This window comes from Solanum verrucosum, unplaced genomic scaffold, assembly GCF_900185275.1.
Source record: "Solanum verrucosum unplaced genomic scaffold, falcon-dt-bn FXZP01000182.1, whole genome shotgun sequence".
In the NCBI taxonomy this organism is placed as follows: domain Eukaryota; kingdom Viridiplantae; phylum Streptophyta; class Magnoliopsida; order Solanales; family Solanaceae; genus Solanum; species Solanum verrucosum.
Window position 1 is genome coordinate 1,974,117 of NW_026020378.1, and position 20,116 is coordinate 1,994,232.

Here is a 20,116-nt window from a genome sequence, read left to right on the forward strand (position 1 = left end):
AAAATAAATTAAAAGCTTATGTAATAACCAAAACAATGAGCATAATCATAAATAAAATATAAAACAAATTTCACATACAAAAGAAAGTATATATAGGCATAGTTGAAAAATGCACAGTAACAATAATATTAATCATTCACCTTGTTCACAAGTAATATATAAAATAGATTCCACAATAATCGGTTTGAAGTATTTACAAACCGAAAACCGATAAACCGAACCAATAACACCTAAAACCGAACCGAACCGACCGATGCGCAACCCTAAATGTAGTGGACATCCACAATATATTATTTTATAAAAAATTTCTTATACTCACAACTTTCATGTTACATTTTACTAAAATAATAACCGTATATGCTCAAAACATGTTAAACAATAGTCATACTTTAGTCAAAAGGAGATTTTTATAATTGTCCGAATCTTCTAATTATTCAATCTACACGAAAAAAAGAAAAATATTGACCATTTACATTAATGAGCTTAACATCAACGCAACTTCTAGAAAAAGCCATTATCAACCATTTTCACTGAACCATAGATCTTGAATTCAGAGCTACTTTGAAGAAGCAACTGAAGCTGAAACTTGGGTTGAATCAAAGATGTCTTGGCAAACATATGTTGATGAGCACTTGCTTTGTGAGATTGAAGGTAATCATCTCACTTCTGCTGCTATTGTTGGCCAGGACGGAACTGTTTGGGCTCAATCTGCCAATTTCCCTCAGGTTTTATTCTATACCCATCTCTAATTTTGCTAGATTTCATCTGGGTTCCTTTTGTTTTTTGCTCTAACTCAGATTCAAGTGGTTTCAGAATTTTGTTGATGTTTTACTTTGTAAGGTCAGAATTATGAAGTGGGAAGTCGTGGTTTTGTTGAATTGTTGTATATTTGGTGAACTTAGCATGAAAACAGATATATCCCGATGTCTATGGGAGAAGATTTTGGTGTTTTTATTATTAATTTTTTTTTGGGAGAGTCTTAAGATAGGATAAATGAAGGGTGTTAGATGATTATTTTATATTGGAATTAAATAGATCTGAATAGAACAGAATGGATAGAGAGGATTCATATAGTTTATTGATATTTGTGTACCTCAGAATTTTGGAAGCATGGTAAGGAGGAATATTGGATTATTTGGCTCTTCTAGAGCCCTTGGGTGCTTAAAACCTATAGAAGAAAATCAGTAAATTTCCCATCAGCCTATGGCTTGGTGGATATAACTACCTGGTATATGTGCGAGTGAGGGATAACAATTTATCGGTGAAATAATTGATGCGTATGTTGCCAAACACCACCATTATCAAAGGAAATCAGGAAATGTATGGGAATTGTGACCTTCTGTGAAGACTGAGATGTAAAATTGTGTACAATATGGAGAGGAATTAACTTTGAATGAGGTAAAAAAACTTCAGGCTTTTCATTTACTCCTATTTCTATAGTTAGTAAAGCTTCTATGAGCTTTAATCTGGTTGAACCTACTGTTAAGAGCCATATCTATTTGGTGGAGCTTATTAGTGGTGTCCCCAACAAGGTGTTGAACCTATCTTCCCTTGGTTTTCCATTTTTATTTTTCTGAGAGTGCATGGTCTCATGAAGAACATGTCGAATAATTAGAAAAAATGGTGAGAACTTTACCTGTCTGAAAGGTTAATTTAGAAGATGCGAGTATGTGGCCCAAAGAAGAGTAGAAGATCGATGTGAAAGAGAATAGCAAGCCAAAGGGAACAAAATGTAAAGGTAGAACTCGAGAACTATTTCTCTCCAGTTAAACTTTTATTGTGAGGGCCAGTCTGATTCGAAAACCTCCAGTTCTTAACAGATTTCCCCCTTTACTTTTGGCTCGGAACAATGGGGATCTCAGAAAGGGGATATAATTTCTGATTAATTGTGATGAAGTTTTAGGTTACAGCTATAGCAGCTTAGCTAAATAGTTAGAAACTTTGCGTTCATGATGATTGTTGTTCTCGATTTGTTTTATGCTAGTGTGAAGATTACATATTATAAATGTGGTTGTTTTAAATGGTAAATTAAGTGCTTCTAATGTAGAAAATTTAAATTGTGTTTTCCTCTGTTTTTCCCTATTTCCTTTCATAGTTGTTATCTCCTCTTCATTTTACTAAACTGCGTGCCTGAGGTCAGTCGTAGAAGTCCAAATATGGGTTTGTCCGAATCCAGTGACTTTCACAAACAATATATTTCTTTTAAGAAATTCATTAAATATGTACAAATATCAAAATTAATTACCCAATTATCTTCATTCTAAAACCGATAAAGTTGAAATCCTAGCAGTAGAGCCACCTCCCTCTATGCCCACCACCATTTCCCTTGGGAAGCATGGTGAGTAATGAGGGGATGGGTGGAAGAGGCTAATTTTTCTTTTTCAGAGACACATGATCATTTGTTGTTTTTAAATTGTCTATTATTGAATTATTTGTTGAACTTTGATACATGTTTTATGGCAGTTCAAGCCCGAAGAAATAACAGGCATCATGAATGACTTTGCGGAACCTGGAACACTTGCTCCAACTGGTTTGTATCTTGGGGGAACAAAATACATGGTGATTCAAGGAGAGCCAGGAGCTGTGATCCGAGGGAAGAAGGTACATGATCGTTGTTTTTTTCAAAAAAAGGTTTTAATGCTTTAACTCACTTGGGCTTTGTTGAGTTGCTGGAACGACCTGTTGGGGTTGGACAAATCTTTATCCCTTCTCCCATTTGATTATACAAGCTTATATAAGAACTTCCCTTGAATGTTAAAATAATTAATCATCCTCCCAAGTATCTTTTGGTCACAGTAATGAACTAAATGATATCCTTTGGAAATGGGGAGCTTGAGGGCCTTTGGTTTCTGTTTTAATGTTCATTATTCAAAGGGAGTGTTTGTTTACCAACAAATTAATTTGTTCTCTGTAATGTGAGTGGTGACTCAGTCTGGATGTGGTTGTTATTTTCAGGGTCCAGGTGGTATCACCATTAAGAAGACCAACCAGGCTTTGATCATTGGAATATATGATGAGCCGATGACTCCTGGACAGTGCAATATGATTGTTGAAAGGTTGGGTGACTATCTTGTTGAACAAGGTCTCTAGGCATATTGGTAAGTTGACTCCAAATTTCTGCCATTGGCATGGGTAGGCTTTAATTTGTCTCTTTAATTCCACACTTTAATTATAATGAGTTGAATATTTTTGCAGTGTATTACTGTCATCCTTACATAGTTGTGGCCGTTAACAAGTCATCATGTGTGCTGTTTACTGAGGAGAAGTTTGTAATCATCAACTGCTCTATCGTTGTATTTCTTTGTTCTATGTTTTTAGTGATATAAGATTTTGTCATTGAGCACTTGGTTGGTTATATATAATGGATTTGGATTTTTGATCTGTTGTCATTTTGCTTGGTCGTTGTGTTTATATATGGTGGGATCTCGATTCTTCAGTAAAAATGAGCGGATTTTGAGTTTTTCTTTTAACCTTTTATTGTAAGTCAGTTTTGTGAATCCATAAATATACCAACGTGAAGGGTGAAATTAATTTATTATTCAAATCGTAAATTAAATGAGTACAAGATGAAGCGAGAAGTTTGTAATCATCAAGTGCTCAGTCTTTTTCACAAGGGTTTAGGCACATAGATTGATGGACAGGCAGACACACCATTCAAATGATTATAGGTAATTGAAATGATTACCTACCTCTTATAATAACAATTATCGTTTCATCATTCAGATATATAGCTCCCTTCAAGGTCTTCTATTGGTTGGTTCAAGGTGAGACAGACTGCTTTGATAGGGTTAGACTTGGCTATATTCAAAATCTCCATACCATATATATAAACAGCTACTGAAAGCTCTAAGTGACAACATCCAATACTCTCAAGCATACATGTAGAAACAGAGGTGGGAAAACAAACAAACGAATAAATTTAAAGCGGAAAGCAACAAAACAAAGAAAAAGAAAATAGAGATGATATATATTTACCTCACAATCATCTCTATTATTTTTATGCTTGAGAAAAGAGAAGGTGGAAGAAGACGGTAAAACAATGACTGTTGGAAAAGAAGGCAGGATTGATTGACAATTCTGTCAAAACTCTAATATGCCCTCACTTTGAGCAGACATGTTTTTTGATACAAAAATCTTGTCTTGTCTAAGTGTATGTATGGTATTATTGTCTAAGTCGTTTATTCTCTTTTCGTCATTGCAAATTCCTGAGAAACAAGAACTAACTAAGCTAGCATGAGAAAAGTTAAACCAACATATATTTCGTTCTGAATTCATGGTGCATGGGTGCTAAATTGTTTATCTTTAAAATAGTAAAGTTTAATTTATATGAGGTCAAGAACACACGTCTTAGTACCCGTTTGGATTGACTTAAAGTTGGTCAAACCTACTTTTAAGTCAATTTTTGACAAATATAAAAAATAACTTAAAATAAGTTATGAAGTGTTTGGCAAGGTAAAAAATGGCTTAAAATAAATCAAAAATGACTTAAAATAAGTCTGAAATCAAAAATAGGTCTTCCCCTACTTTTTATTTTTTGACTTAAAAATCATTTCAGTTTGATTTTTTATTTTTAACTTAAAAGCTATTTTTTTTTTTTGCACTTAGAATGTTTGCAAGCATGTCAAGAAGCTCTAGCCTCAACTTCGAGTCGCATCCTCGTATGAATATATGAAGCAAACATTCAAATCAAAATCGAAGTAAACTTGAAACTCCAGAAAATAGTATGTTGTTGTTATATTGTCATTATATTATTTGAAATCAGAATGTCTCAAAAAATGAATAAAGTAAACTATTAATAGGTTATTGTAAACAATAAAAAAATTCCACCATAATCCTAGTACGAAAGTAAACGGTTTTGTATGTGGATATACCATCAAATATTTCTGTCATGCTCAAATGGTCAAACACATGCAAATTCTTAAATTTGTCCCATTTTAGCATTTTAACTCAATCTTGTTTCATTTTAACTCTTCAACTCCAATTTTTATGTTCCATTTAGGCACTTTTAAGTGATGTGACAGAGTGTGTGCATCACACTTTCTCTAAGAGAGTGAAAGACCAAAAAATATATTTTTAAAAATAATAATAAAAGATTAACCTTTCAACTCTATTTTTTTTATGTAACTATTTAAACACAAAATATTAATTTTATGATTTCTTTATTTCTATATATGCTCTTCAACTGCAATTTTGTATTTTAAAAATCGGCGTTCATCCGTTAGTTATTGTAAAAAATTTAAATTGACGGATGATAATTGATTTTTTTTTTTAAAAAGTAACAATTTCTTTTTGAGAGTTTTCATGTATTTTTGTGTGAAAAATAACCAACGAAAGTGCGTCGATTTTCTTTCTTAAGAAAATCAATGACAACCTAATGAAGTCTATCGAGTTTCAACATTTTTTATAGTCTTATTAATTAGCAATGAGCATGAGTTTTTTTTTTTAATTGTATTTAGTTGAATGAAAAATTAGAAAGATGGTGTTTAAGTTAGTCCAAATAGACTAGATATGAAAAAAATATGTGGTGTTATTTAATTTAATTAATTAATTTAAAAAGAAAACCAACTCACTTTCGTCGATTATTTTTTCACACAATAATGTACAAAAACTCTATAAAAAATATTTTTTTAAAAAATTGATGTTCATCCATTATTTTATTTTATTTTTAATAAAAAAAAAGATATGACGTTGATTTTTAAAATGAAAAAGTGGAAATTAAGAACATAAATAAAAAAAATGAAGAAATCATAAATTTAATATTTTCTATTTAAATGGTACTATATGAAATAGAGGTGAAGGATTAAAATGGAACAAGACTAAGTTAGCATGTCAAAATGAAAAATGGGGGAAAGTTAGAGGAGTTGTGTATGTGTTTTTAATTGGCTTTTGTGGTATGCCATGGAGTGTGAAGTACACACATCCCACTTTATTGATTCTTTGGAAAAAAATGTCTAAATAGAATATAAAAATTGGAGTGGAACAAGGTTGAGTTGCAGTGTCAAAATGAAATTTAAGTACAAATTTAAGGGTCTGCATATGTATTTGACCGCTCAAATCTATACGAGTTTGTCTCGGCAAATGTACCATTGCCACCGTGTCTTTTGTCATTTCTTCCATGTCATCAAGGGCATAAACGCTTTCCCCTAAACCTTTTCCGAAGGCTACATTCCTAAAAGGATTAATTTCTTGAGTCTTTGTATATTCTTCGGACATCGTCTCCATGCATCCATCTCTTACTAAACCATGACATAAGCAAGTTTTCTTTAAGAGCAAATTCATTAGCGACTCTTTAAAGTTGGTACTAAATTTCATTTAGACATCTTAATTGGATGATATTTATTTTGGACACCTTATATATGGTCCCGCTATGTCATTTTGACATTTGTTTGACAATAAGCAAAAAGTTGAAGGAGAATGTAATATACTCGTTGATGATGTGACAAACAATCAATTAAATGATTACATGTGTAATTTTAAGTTAAAAATTATTTTAAAATTTATTTAGTAAATAAAATAAAAATATTATTCTAAAAAAATCAATTTGAACCTCCTCCCTCCCCGAAGGTAGTTGTCTTCTCTACTACACCCAACAATTTTTTTATTTCTTTTATCAACTTTTTAAATTGTTTCGGATCTTCTTTTTTTTAGTGTTGTTTTGTGGGAAGAAAAGAGGGTGAGGAAGAAAGAAAGAAAATAAATATGAAATATGAGTGTTGGTATCCATTTTTTCGGTAAAAAAGGTGGAGGGGGGGTGATTGTAGATTAAGAAAAGTTATACAATTAAGAAGAAAAAAATGACTTGAAAATAGATTTGAATAAAAAATTCGACCTCCATTGAAGGAGTTTAAGCTTCAAAAAATGGTGGGAGGTGGTAGCTTGAAAAATGGAAAAGAAGAAGATAAAATAAAATTAAAAAATAGCTAAATTGAGTCTTTCGCGCTCTATTGTTGAGTGTATCACACTCACCTTGACATGTCAGCAAAAAGTGTTAAAATGACACAACGGGACACTACATGAGGTATCTAAAATGAACATCACTCAGTTGAGGTGTGTAAGTGAAACTTAGTGCCAAGGGGGCCACATATGAGTTTGACCCTTCTCTAATACATCTTTTATATTTGTGACTAGGGGTGTACATAGGTCGGTTTAGTTTGGTTTTTCATTAAAAAAAACCTAAACCAATTATGTCGGTTTATTAAATCTAAAAACCAAATCAAACCACACAAAGTTGGTTTTTTCGATTTTGGTTTTAGTCGGTTCTTTCGATTTTTCGATTTTTTACAACTATACGATGTTTGAAAAAGAGATCAAATATATTTTCACTTATCTGTGTGATAAGCTAAACTTAAGAAATGTTAAATGAATAGAAATTTTCGTAAACACAGTAAAATTCACATAAGTACAATTTTTTTTTTTGAAATATCAACGTTCTTAATAAGATTAAAGGATACAGTCAAACTGAATACAAAACGAAATATTTACAAAATAAATTGTTAACATTGAATTTGAAAAACTATAACAATATAATTATAACTTCAAATCTTAATACAAAATAAAATATTTACAAATTTTACAAATCCCAATGAAATAAAATATATAAACATTGAAAACTATAAACTAACTAAAAATATATTAACAAAGTAGATTATAAATAATATTTTTTATCTATAAATAAAATAAAATTATATATATAATATTTACAAAATCTTACAAGCCCAAATTTGAAATAAAATATATAAACATTGAAAACTATAAACTAACTAAAAATGTATTAACAAAGTAGATTATAAATAATATTTTTTTTATCTATAAATAAAACAAAATTATATATATAATATTTACAAAATTTTACAAGCCCAAATTTGAAATAAAATATATAAACATTGAAAACTATAAACTAACTAAAAATATATTAACAAATATATATATATTATGTCGGTTTGGTTTGGGTTCGGTTTGATTTTTTTTCTTTTAATACCAAACCAAACCAAGAGTGGTTGTTTTTTTTTTCAACCGCCAAACCAAACCACAAATCGATTTTTTTTTTCCGATTTGATTTGGTTTGTCAGTTCAGTTTGACTTGTACACCCCTATTTGTGACCATTAATTTAAACGACCAATATTTAACATATTTTTATTTATTTTATTGTTATTATCTTTATTAAATATATTATTTCCTTTATATGTGTATTTATAAATTTAATGAATAATTTGATAAATTCAATTTTTCACTTGGTAGGTTCTCACTTTTCAAATAAGTACAATTTTTTTTTTAGTAAATAGATGGTGAATAAACAGTCAAATCTTTCTCTTTTCCTTTTCTTATCTTATAATCTAACTAATTTTCATTTTTCGTTTATTTCAAAGGGATATCACCAATCCCTGTCTCACTTAGCACCTATAGTTTTGTGGCGAAGCAGCAATGTTCGCCAACCCTAGCTTCCATGGCCGACCTCTACAGTTCCTACCAACAGTTCGCAATGAACTATGCAGGTCCTACGCTTTCCCTCTACAGCTTCACAGCACAACCTATCAGTTTTTTGCTTCCTCAACACTGGAAAACAGGAGGAACAGAAGCCGAAGACGAAATTCTACGCAATTCTCCTTAAGAGCTTCAGTTGACCCTCAGGAAGTGTATGTTTTACCTCCGGATAGTGCAGGAGTTCCAGGTTCCCCTTCCCCTTTCTCTGTTCGAATTCCTGTTGGCGATAGACATATAACGGTTGAGACAGGTCTTATAGGAAGGCAAGCTAGTGGGGCTGTTACAATTAGAGATGGAGAAACTATTATCTATACAACTGTTTGTTTAGCTGATGTACCAAGTGAGCCTGCTGATTTTTTCCCACTTTCTGTACATTATCAAGAACGTTTCTCTGCAGCTGGTAGGACTAGTGGGGGATTTTTTAAAAGGGAAGGGAGGACGAAAGATCATGAGGTTCTTATTTGTAGATTGATTGATAGGCCTTTACGTCCAACCATGCCTAAGGGGTTTTATTATGAAACTCAACTGCTTTCTTGGGTATTAAGTTATGATGGTGTGCATCCACCAGATGCATTGTCAGTTACTGCTGCTGGAATTGCTATGGCTTTGTCACAAGTACCGAATTCACAAGTTATTGCTGGAGTTCGAATCGGTCTTATTGGTGATAAGTTCATCCTGAATCCAACCATTAAGGAAATGGAAAACTCCACGTTGGATTTGTTACTAGCAGGGACCAAAGATGCAATATTGATGATTGAGGGGTACTGTGATTTTCTTCCGGAGGATAAGTTGCTTGAAGCCGTAGAAGTTGGGCAGGATGCTGTGCGGGGTATCTGCAAGGAGGTGGAAGCTTTAGTGCAGAAATGCGGAAAGCCCAAAATGTTCGATGCAATCAGATTACCTCCTACGGAGCTGTATAAGCTAGTCGAAGAAATTGCTGGCAGTGAATTAGTGGAAGTTCTACAAATCAAAAACAAGATTCCAAGAAGAAAGGCGTTATCATCATTGGAAGAAAATGTAATAAGCATATTGTCTGAGAAAGGTTATATCAGTACGATGGAAGCTTTTGTATCAACTGAGACGATGCCTGATTTGCTAGAGGAGGAGGATGAAGATGAAGAAGTGGTGGTTGATGGTGAAGTTGATGAGGGTGATATTCACATAAAGCCAGTTGCAAGAAAATCTGTGCCATTGCTGTTCTCTGAGGTTGATGTGAAGCTGGTATTTAAGGAAGTTACTTCCAAATTTTTGCGGAAACAGATTGTGGACAAGGGTAAGAGAAGTGATGGAAGGAGCCCTCAGGAGATACGATTGATTGATGCACGTTGTGGACTGCTTCCTAGGGCACATGGGAGTGCTCTCTTCACTCGAGGTGAAACACAGTCATTGGCGGTGGTAACACTTGGAGATAAGCAAATGGCACAGAAGATAGACAACCTTGTGGATGAAGATGAATACAAGAGATTTTATCTTCAGTACTCGTTTCCACCCTCGTGCGTTGGTGAAGTTGGGAGGGTAGGGGCCCCATCTAGAAGAGAAGTTGGTCATGGAACGCTGGCAGAGAGAGCACTACAACCAATACTGCCCCCTGAAGATGACTTCCCTTACACTGTTCGTGTTGAAAGTACCATCACTGAAAGCAATGGCTCATCGAGTATGGCGTCTGTATGCGGTGGGTGCTTAGCTTTGCAAGATGCCGGTGTTCCTGTTAAGTGTTCTATTGCAGGTATTGCAATGGGTATGGTTCTGGACACAAAGGAATTTGGTGGAGATGGAACTCCACTCATCCTTTCAGACATATTGGGTTCTGAAGATGCATCAGGAGATATGGATTTCAAGGTTGCTGGAAATGATGTTGGTATTACAGCATTTCAGATGGACATAAAGGTTGGAGGAATTACACTGCCAATCATGAAACAAGCTCTCTTACAAGCTAAAGATGGTCGAAAGCACATTCTTGCTGAGATGTCAAAATGCTCACCACCCCCTTCAAGAGAGCTGTCAAAATATGCTCCGCTCATCCATGTTATGAAGGTTAAACCAGAAAAAATAAACCTTATAATTGGCGCCGGTGGAAAGAAGGTGAAGAGCATTATTGAGGAAACTGGTGTTGAAGCTATTGAAACACAAGATGATGGTGTGGTGAAAATAACTGCAAAGGATTTGTTAAGCCTGGAAAAGTCCAAAGCCATCATAAGTAATCTAACAATGGTTCCAACTGTTGGTGACATTTATAAGAATTGTGAAATTAAATCTGTTGCGCCTTATGGTGTTTTTGTGGAGATCGTGCCTGGACGAGAGGGATTATGCCATATCAGTGAGCTGAGTGCAAATTGGCTAGCCAAGGCTGAAGATGCTTTCAAAGTTGGAGACCGCCTGGATGTCAAGCTCATAGAGATCAATGACAAGGGGCAACTTCGCTTAAGCCGACGTGCATTACTTCCAGATGCCGAGACCGAGAAACAAAGTACAAAGCCACGCAGTGCTAGCCTTTCAAATGACAATGTAGTTTCACCGAAAACTTCAGACAAGGGTAAACCAAAGAAAGCTGCGACTGTCTCAAAGGAGAGTGAGAATCCTCTGAAGGAGAAAACAGTTCCCGTCAACGTATCAAGCCCAGCGAAAGAAGCAGCCAAGAGATCAGTAAGTCCATAAAAAGATGGACCAGACAAGCCCCAATCAAACATAAGTGGCGGCAACATCGGTCAATGGAGAGTCAGAAGTTGTATAAGAAAGCTATAATGAGGGAGTAATTTAGTCTCATTTTGAAAATGTGGCAGGTGACTGTCCTCTCAGTTGGATATAAAAGAGGATATAGGGTTGGGAAGAATTGAGTTATTGGATAGGCTGAAATTCAGATAGTTCTTTTTTTGTCAAATTGAGAGAGGGGTTATGATTCAAGCTGACATGAGAGTTAGCAGGTTGATTCTGATGTGTTCAACAGCGGAAAAAATGTAAATGCAGTAATTTTCTTGGTGATATATGCATCCCATGATCAAGATGCATTTTTCTGAAAGAAAGACCAGTACGATCAGCTTGCTTATACATCCATGAAGCTTTTTTCATCTCTGCTGTAACCATTCTGAATATGATTGAAGTTAGTAATTGCAAGCTGTTTTTTACTCTTTCCTTTCATGGCTATTGTCTCTTATCTTCATTTTACTAAACTGCCTGCCCATGGGCAGATGTAGAAGCCCAGATACGGGTTTTAATGCTTTAGTTCACTTGAGCCTTGTTGAGATGCTGGAACGACCTGTTGGGGTTGGACAATTCTTTATCCCTTTTCCCATCTGATACTAGCTTACATAAGAACTTCCCTTGAATGTTAAAATAATTAATTATTTTCCAAGTATCTTTTGGCCACGGAGCAATGAATTACTAGATATTTGTCTAGTTCCTTTCAGAATGGAGAGCTTGAGGGCCTTTGGTGTTATTAACCTTGCCATGGTGGAAGAACCATGTGTGAGTATGTCGAATTACATTTGGGACCCTGGAAAGATGCCTACATATAGAAGAGAGAAATAATCTATGAGGACTCATGTCAAGACATGTTATTTTCTTTTCATTAGCTATTTTGTAATAGCAGTCTGGAATCTCCCTTTTCTAGTTTCCTTTTGTTCTTTGGTTACTAAATTGATGAACAATTTGATTGTGAGTTCCTTTTATTGATCAATACAACTTACTTTGTTATATTGGTTTCTGTTTGCTAATCTGAGCAATACCCCTACCTTTGTGCATTTGAATCAACTTCCATAGTTGGAAATTTAGACGCAGAACAACTGTTCGATGAAATGCGAAAGACAGAGGATTCACCATTTAATTCAGATAATGAGGTACTTGTGTCTACAGAAGGATATGCAGCACTATCGAAGCCCACCTGTTCAATGAATGTTCCCAACAAACCAACCACAAGGTGCTCGTCGATGAGCGTTCTGATGCAATAGTTTTTAGCTCAGAGAGTCACTCTGCTCTAGAAGATGAAAAATCAGAGGATGTGTGCGACCTTCAAGATGAATTTGAAGGTTCAATGAGTGCAGTTCAAGAAATTTTGGTTGTTAAAGACTAAGAATTTGTTCTAGACAATTTTGCACCAATCTTAGCGAATGTTCAGTTAACTGTCCCTGTTTCTACAATTGGGAGTCTATCCAAATGCGCATCCGATTCTATTAGCCATAGCTCATGCTTATGCACTAGTTTCAACGCTTCTGCTCCATCATTTGGCACTGTACAACACAACACATATGAACTCTCAGGTGAGAAGCTTCCTATTGGTCTACTACTTGATACCTCATGTTGCTATTAAAACAGATATACATGAATATTTTTTAATTATCTCACAGTTATCTGCTTGTACAGCTGGGATTAGTTGTTGCATCACTTTAGGACTCATTGTTGTATCAACTCCTATATATTCTTCATTAGTGTATAAATAAAGTACAGTTCTCCTCCTCGTCTATCTAGTCTATAAGTTGTTTTAGCTATCATATGAGGATGTGCCCAGATCTCCATTTTGAGCTTGAACCAATACTAGGTATTTTACCATTTGATAGTGTTGTGGATGCGTGGGTTGATACTGGGCAGGACTTTATAGATGATTCAGGTGGATTTAAAATGGGTGTTGAAGGCAGTGAACTGCTTCTGCACCTTACAAGCTACTGGGATGGTTTTCCAAACTTTCCCTTATGTATTCTTTTGTTGGTGCAATGCGGGTGGAGTTTATATTGCCTGATAACCTTCTTGCCCCTTGGTGTGGTATTCAAAGGCAACACACTTCTTGGCACACCCATATTTTTGTCAAATATGACCCTTCCTCGCTAATTGGAACTTTATTTCTACGTCTCAAGTAAAGGATCATATTGGTAATTTCTTTAATTTTTCCTTCCTCACTCTACAGATGACAATTGATGTTTTTGGTTCTTTTCTTATCACAAACACTAGTGGTAATACGGCATCATTTCTGGTTCATTTTGATGACCGTGCATTCCTAAAGGAGTTGGCAGGTTCATGACAATGGTTCAATTTTCAGTCCTGTGGTTCGTGCGCTCTCCGAGTTGGCTATGGTCACTAAGTTTACAACTGAATTAGCAAATATTGTTGGTCTATGGATGGTTCTTCCGTACCACACTCTTGATATTGTTTCTATTGTATTCATCTATGTGTATAAACTTATTCTGGTATTGCCACAGGATCACAATACTTATACCTAGTGAGGGAGCTAGTGTACTTGGAGTGACAATTAGTTGAAGCCAAGAATGCTCTCACCATGGTCCTGTTCCTCATTGAATACATGGGTCATATTGTTAATGTCTGTCTAGATGTTTTTTATACCACAAAAGATGTGTTCAATTCAATGCAGTCTCGTGATATTCTTGCTCCAGGTTACAGTTTATGGGTGAAGTTCCTGTATTGCCTGAACTTCTGCGGCATGTACATGATCTTGAAGAGGATGCACGACTGTACGTGGATAGGGAAGTGATGGTTATTCTACTTTACTGATGCATATGTCCTTTTTGGTTACTCTCTTAAGACTTCCTACTTTGTCTTGTATTAGTCAAAGGCTTGATTATTCCCTTTTACTGAGTGTTACCCTTTCGAGTCTTGCATGGTGGGAAATCTTGTGCTTTTCGCTCACAAATCTTTCCATCTTCACCTTCGTTATCATGAACTGTACTTTGGTCTTTTTTTCTCCTGTCATGATGACAAAGTTGTGGTTGCTAACCTTTTACAAAGTTTTGCTCATCAACGAAGTTGACAGAAGCTTTGGGGCCATTGCATAGCTTGCTTTTGGCATTGCCGACTGGTCTATCATGGCTGGTCAATTGAAGGAGGTTATGGCTGTGATCTGCATTTTTATTGCAGGATTTTGTGGGACTTATGTGACATTGCCGCAGCTCAATGGGACTTTTTCCTTTTGGGATGGTGCATATTTGTACAAAATGGCGGCTCCAATAGTTAAGGGTGCTACTACTACTATGCAAGATGGTCTTTATGGATATTTACCATGTCTTGGATCTATGCTTTCTACAGAAATTACTTCCAATATAGCCACAATGGTCACAGTACCTTTTCTGATGTCTTGCTATCATCAATATGATGTATATAAAGGGAACACTGGTCGTCTGCAAATTGCTTCTGGACAGCAGTGTATTTGAACCCAGAAGTCTAGGGTGCATATATTCATAGAATCATAGAATTGCTGCTTACATTCTATATGGATTCCTGGGGTTTGGATCTTGTATCGTTGGCCAAGAAGTTGCAACTATGTTATGCCTATAGAACATCGTGAAGTTCAAGTTGCTGTCTCTGATTCCATAATGTTGAGCAACAGTTTGATTGTCCTTTTAAAGGGTTATTGTTGTATTTATAGAAAAAAGTATTTTTAAACCAATAGATGCATTTTTGAACCATTTCTAATAGGTTAAGGACATTTTTAAGCCTTTTCCATATTTATTAGTATAAGTTTTGAATTTAAAGGGGGCTTATTAATAACATTCGAATGGCTGGATAAGGGATTCAAACCTATAATCATTCCGTAGAACAAACCCATTTTTTGCTAATGCCTAAATTAAGATAATATTAGTGCACCGGAATTCTTCAAATTCTGAGTTCGCCTCTGGCTACAACCGTAGCACTTTATGTGCACTACCCACCGTGTAATAATCTGCAAACAACATAGGGGATGTAAATCGCATTAGTCAAACCATATGTGACAGATCTACTCATAAATTTAATTTTAAAATATATATTTTAGTATTTATGAAATAATCTATAGCAATACAAAATCTATTACTTATTTTAAATTATAAATACTCAAAAAAATTTCCTTCTTAAATTTGGTGATAATCTAAACCAACTCATGTAAAATGGGAGGAAGGAATAAATTAGAGTAGTCACTCACTCCAAAAAGGAAAATAAAAAAGGTAGAATGGTCTGGTGGACCATTGTACTTGTATCTGTTTGTATTGTGAACTCTTCTATCTACCCTTTTGTCATCTGGACCCCTGAACCCATCAAAACCCAACATTTTAAACATTTTTTTTGATGTGGCATCCTATGTGGAAAGACTCCACATGGAGCGTGTAATACACACAAGGTAAGAGTGTGAGACGCCTTAAAAAGGCACTAACGGTCAGATTTTGACCTTTAAAGGCCATCTCTTCTTCTTTATTTTCACTCAAACACCATTGTTGGACAAATTTGAGCTTTTTCTCGATTTTGTCTCTTCAATTTTTTTTCTCTTTTATTTTTGGTGCCTTTATTTTTTACTTCGATCTACTCATCTTTTTTTTGTGTGTGATTCTATTGTATTTTTTTTTCATCTTTTTTTTTGTGTGTGGTTCTATTGTATTTTTGTTGGTTTGATTTTGTTGGTCTTCACAATGACGGTTCGATGTTGCTACTGTGGAATATATGCTGAACTAAAGACATCAAGAACACCAACTAATCCTGGAAGAATATTTTGGGGTTGCCAAAAATATTCATCCGGTAATGGGTGTGGATTTTTTCGATGGGCTGATGCAAATGATTCAACATGCCAAGAACAATACAACATTAAGAATCCATCAACGAGTTCAGGGCAAGCAAGACAAGGAAGACATAGAAGACAAGGAAGGCAAGGAAGACAAGGATCAAACACTAGTATTGATATCACTGTTATTGTGATTGTTGTTATTTGTTTGTAGCCGTTATTTTTAAGATATATTAATTTGTACTAGGTATTATTTGATAATGAAATGGACTGCATTTGCTTCAGAAATCTAAATAGCACTTCATTCAAACATAAATTCATACAGAAAAACAAAGTCTTCCTAATAGCAACATAACACAAATTCATATAGGCGCCATTCATATACAAAAACAAAGTCTTCCTAATAGCATAACCAAAACAATTGGGATCAAGTCATAATCAAAATAAAGTTAGTTGGGATCAAGTCATTAAGCCAAACCAAGTGAAATCTAATGTGTGCCTTGAGTGCTTTTGTAACTCTCCTCCCGTAGCTGCCTTTGAGTAATTGCGGCTCTTCCCTTCCACCTTAGTACATTGAGTTTGTAACCAAGATCAATATTGGTATGAGTTGAACTTGACAATGTAGCCACTATGTAATACCCTATTAATATTTCCAGACTGAGAGAACAACAAAAATCTTAACTTAAATATGAACTAATATCAATTAAAGCAATTTAATGTGTTTAAATGATAAAATACACACCGTTGCAGTTACACTGCCACCTGATCCAAATAAGAGACCATAACCAGTTGTCTTTGCTTTTTTTGGTCTTGATTTGTTATATGCAAGAGTTGCACCACCTCTCAAAGTTGTGCTTGTCTTTCTTTTTTGGCCGCCTGCACTAGAAGTTGATTGTTGAGTACTTAATTGTCTCACATCACTTGATGTGGCACTGGTAGGCCTTCCACCAGATGCCAAGGCAGTTGCAGGCCTCACACCACTTGATGAAGCATTTATAGGCCTTGTAGCACTAATTAGACCTGCACTTGGAGTGCAACCTGCACTTGGACCTGCATTTACACTTGACTGGCTTCCAGCAGTTGCAGCACTTGCAACACTTGTTCCAGCAGCAACATTTGAAGTTGCAACACTTGTTCCAGCAACAACATTTTTCTACAAACATATTTTAAAGTCAAAAGTATAATAAGAGTAAAATTCAATAACAAAGAGACATTAAAGCACAACTTACCAGAGTTGGACATCCTTTCTTGTTATGTCTAAAAGTCTTACACATAGAACATTTCATTTTTCTTCCCTTCCTTGTAGCCTTTTCAAACTTCTTCTTAACTGGCTCATCACTATCTTTTCTCCTATTTTTTCCTGGTCTTCCTGGCATAGCTGTAATTTCAGGTGGTTCAATGGCTGGTCTATCACTTTTTGGCCACATCTTCATGTTTGTCATAGGTTGAATAAACCTATTATATGCTTTCAGGTATGTTTCCTTCTTATACCAGTGATCAACAAATGTATCAACAACCCAATCCTTATAATGAATTGTTGTAAGTGCATGACCACGAGGAATTCCCTTTAATTGCCATAACCTACAACTACACACCTTCTTTTTTAGGTCAATAACATGTTTATATGGTGGATCATGAATCTCAAAGCCAAGATCACCATTAAATTTTACCTCACAATTATCTGCAATTTCAGTATTTTTTTCTAAGAATATCCATAGCCATTAGTGCTACATTAGTAATCCATTTTTCTGAAAATTCTCTCATGTGATTCATTCTTTCCATAACTTTGACTCTTATTTCCTCTAGCATAGTGATTATTGATTTGAACCTAGCACCTAAAGTCCAACCGTTGAAAGTCTCACACATGTTGTTCTCAACCACATCACACTTGCTATGTTCTTTAAAATATGCCCTACACCATGTTTCTTTGTTATACTTTAACAAAGCTTCTACAATGCCTACTTCTAACTCACTCAAGTCATCAAGTTTGGACTCTAAAAGTACCTCAAATGATGCCCTGGTAACTTGCCATAATTTTCTTCTCCTTTCTTCACCCCTCCAGTCTTTCTTCCAATTTGCCCATATATGCCTAGCATACCATCTAATTTCAGCATTTGGCAATACATCAATAAGTGCAAGATGAAGACCTTGTCAAACAAAGAACATTTGACATACAACAATGTTAAATATTAATTACTCCAAAAATGAAGAAATAAATTTAACAAATAATATAGTAATACCTTTTGCATATCAGACATCACTGTTAGTCCTTCACCTTCTGTAAGCTCCAAATCATGTTTGATGCACTTGAGAAACCAAGACCATGTGTCCTTGGTTTCTTTATCAACTACTGCCCATGCTATAGGGTACATCTGATTATTTCCATCTTTGGAAATGCAAGATAAGAGTTCACCTTTACATACACTTTTACGAAATGCACCATCTAAACCAATAATCCTTCTACACCCTTCTTTCCATCCAATTTTTAAGGAACCAAGACAAATATAGATGCTCATAAACACGTCTTTTCCTGGAATTGTGTTCTTGAATGTCCTAATAGATACAGTAGTTTCAGGATTTGTGGTGTTTAATTGCTCAGCATAATCATACAACCTAGCAAACTCCTCTCTGAAATCTCCCATATGTTCATTCATAACTCTCAGTTTTGCCTTTCTACAACTTGTCTTACTAACATACAAACCATATTGCTTTTGTATCAAAGGCTGAATCTGATATAGTTTGATGGTAGGCTCACTTATTCTCCTTGTAATGTTTACTAATCCAAATGGGGTACACAGTTTGTTTCTTGTGAAAATATGTTTTAACACTGAAATTTTCAGTGTTACCATCAATACTTTCAAGAATATGCCAAGGACAACCTTTTTTATTATACTTTGCCCTTATCATTTCCTTCTCATTAGGTTTTAACTTAATATTAACACCTTTCTGAATAGAGTAAGTTTGCAGTGCCTCTCTGAACTCAATGTGATTCAAAAATACCATATATAGTTGAAATAAAACCTTTTTAGCAGTTGGATCAAAATAGATCTTTGTACTTTCCTTCCTAGGTGCTGGATCTACCAATTCATCATTCTCAACAGGATCCCCTTTATCTTCACTAATGTCACTACCAGGACCTGAGCTATCAAAATAAAGGCCATCACCACCCAAATTGCCTTCAAATCTCCCCCTCTTCTCCTTATAAATGTCTTCAAAACCAGCATATAGACCTACCGGACCAGATGGTATCTCATCTAGATTTACTCTAGGAGTCTTTTCTTTAACTTGTTCTTGAACATTAGACTGCCTAGCTTGAAGCAACTCTTCATCCAAACCACTCAAATCATCAATATTTTCATCAATATCATAGAGTGAATCAGAATCAGAATGTTCTTCAACTCTAGGGGCAGGGGCTTGTTCTTTAACTAAAGGGGACTGCTCTTCAACTAAAGGGGGCTGATTTTGGTTTAAATCCCTATTTTCATTTTCATCAAATGGTTGAGACGAAGACATATCAGCCTTATCTATTTGTGGGGAGGATGACAGATCAGCCCTGTTTTTGTGTAGGGAAGAGGACACATCAGCATTATCTTGTTGTGGAGATGAGGACACATCAACATTATCTTATTGTGGAGATGAGGACACATCAGCATTAGTGCTAGGCAATACAAGTATCTCCTCTACAACTAAAGGTATACTAATGGGATGTACAACATATACATCAACAAAATCAGCACCCTTCAAACCATTAAGAAAGTTTAAAACATCAGAATCAGTATTTAATATGTAAAAAATACCCTTCTTGTTGACTCTACATCCAAACACTCAATTTCATTGCTATTTTATGAAACAACATAATATGCAACTCATCTACATTTTTATTAACCTTTTCAACACTAGTGATTCCATTGACATGCCTTAAAGTAGGATTAGATACAAAACAACCCCCATAGTGAAATTGAAGTGTCACTATAGTTAAAGTCAAAAAAAAAATAACTACAGTTAAACCATAAACTTACCATGACTGTAACACAAAAATCCCTAATTTTTTTAAGGAAATAATGAATTGTTGTAACAGTTAAAGCCATTAACTTACCATGACTGTAATTGATGTAATAATGCTCCACTAACACTATCAATACCCAAGACAATTGATCAGAAATAAA

At 34.9% G+C, this 20,116-nt stretch overlaps 2 protein-coding genes across 2 annotated transcripts; both read left to right on the forward strand.

Annotated features, from left to right (window-relative positions):
- The first annotated feature begins 473 nt into the window (after positions 1-473).
- LOC125838536 (profilin-2) lies at positions 474-3,366 on the forward strand. The gene is made up of 3 exons (XM_049517583.1): positions 474-725; positions 2,464-2,601; positions 2,956-3,366. The coding sequence occupies exons 1-3, from the start codon at positions 603-605 to the stop codon at positions 3,088-3,090; spliced, it is 396 nt and encodes a 131-aa protein (XP_049373540.1). The 5' UTR covers positions 474-602; the 3' UTR covers positions 3,091-3,366.
- A 4,995-nt stretch (positions 3,367-8,361) lies between these two features.
- Positions 8,362-11,610, forward strand: LOC125838506 (probable polyribonucleotide nucleotidyltransferase 1, chloroplastic). The gene has a single exon (XM_049517553.1). It carries the CDS (start codon positions 8,423-8,425, stop codon positions 11,135-11,137), a length of 2,715 nt encoding a protein of 904 aa, XP_049373510.1. The 5' UTR covers positions 8,362-8,422; the 3' UTR covers positions 11,138-11,610.
- Positions 11,611-20,116: the final 8,506 nt, after the last annotated feature.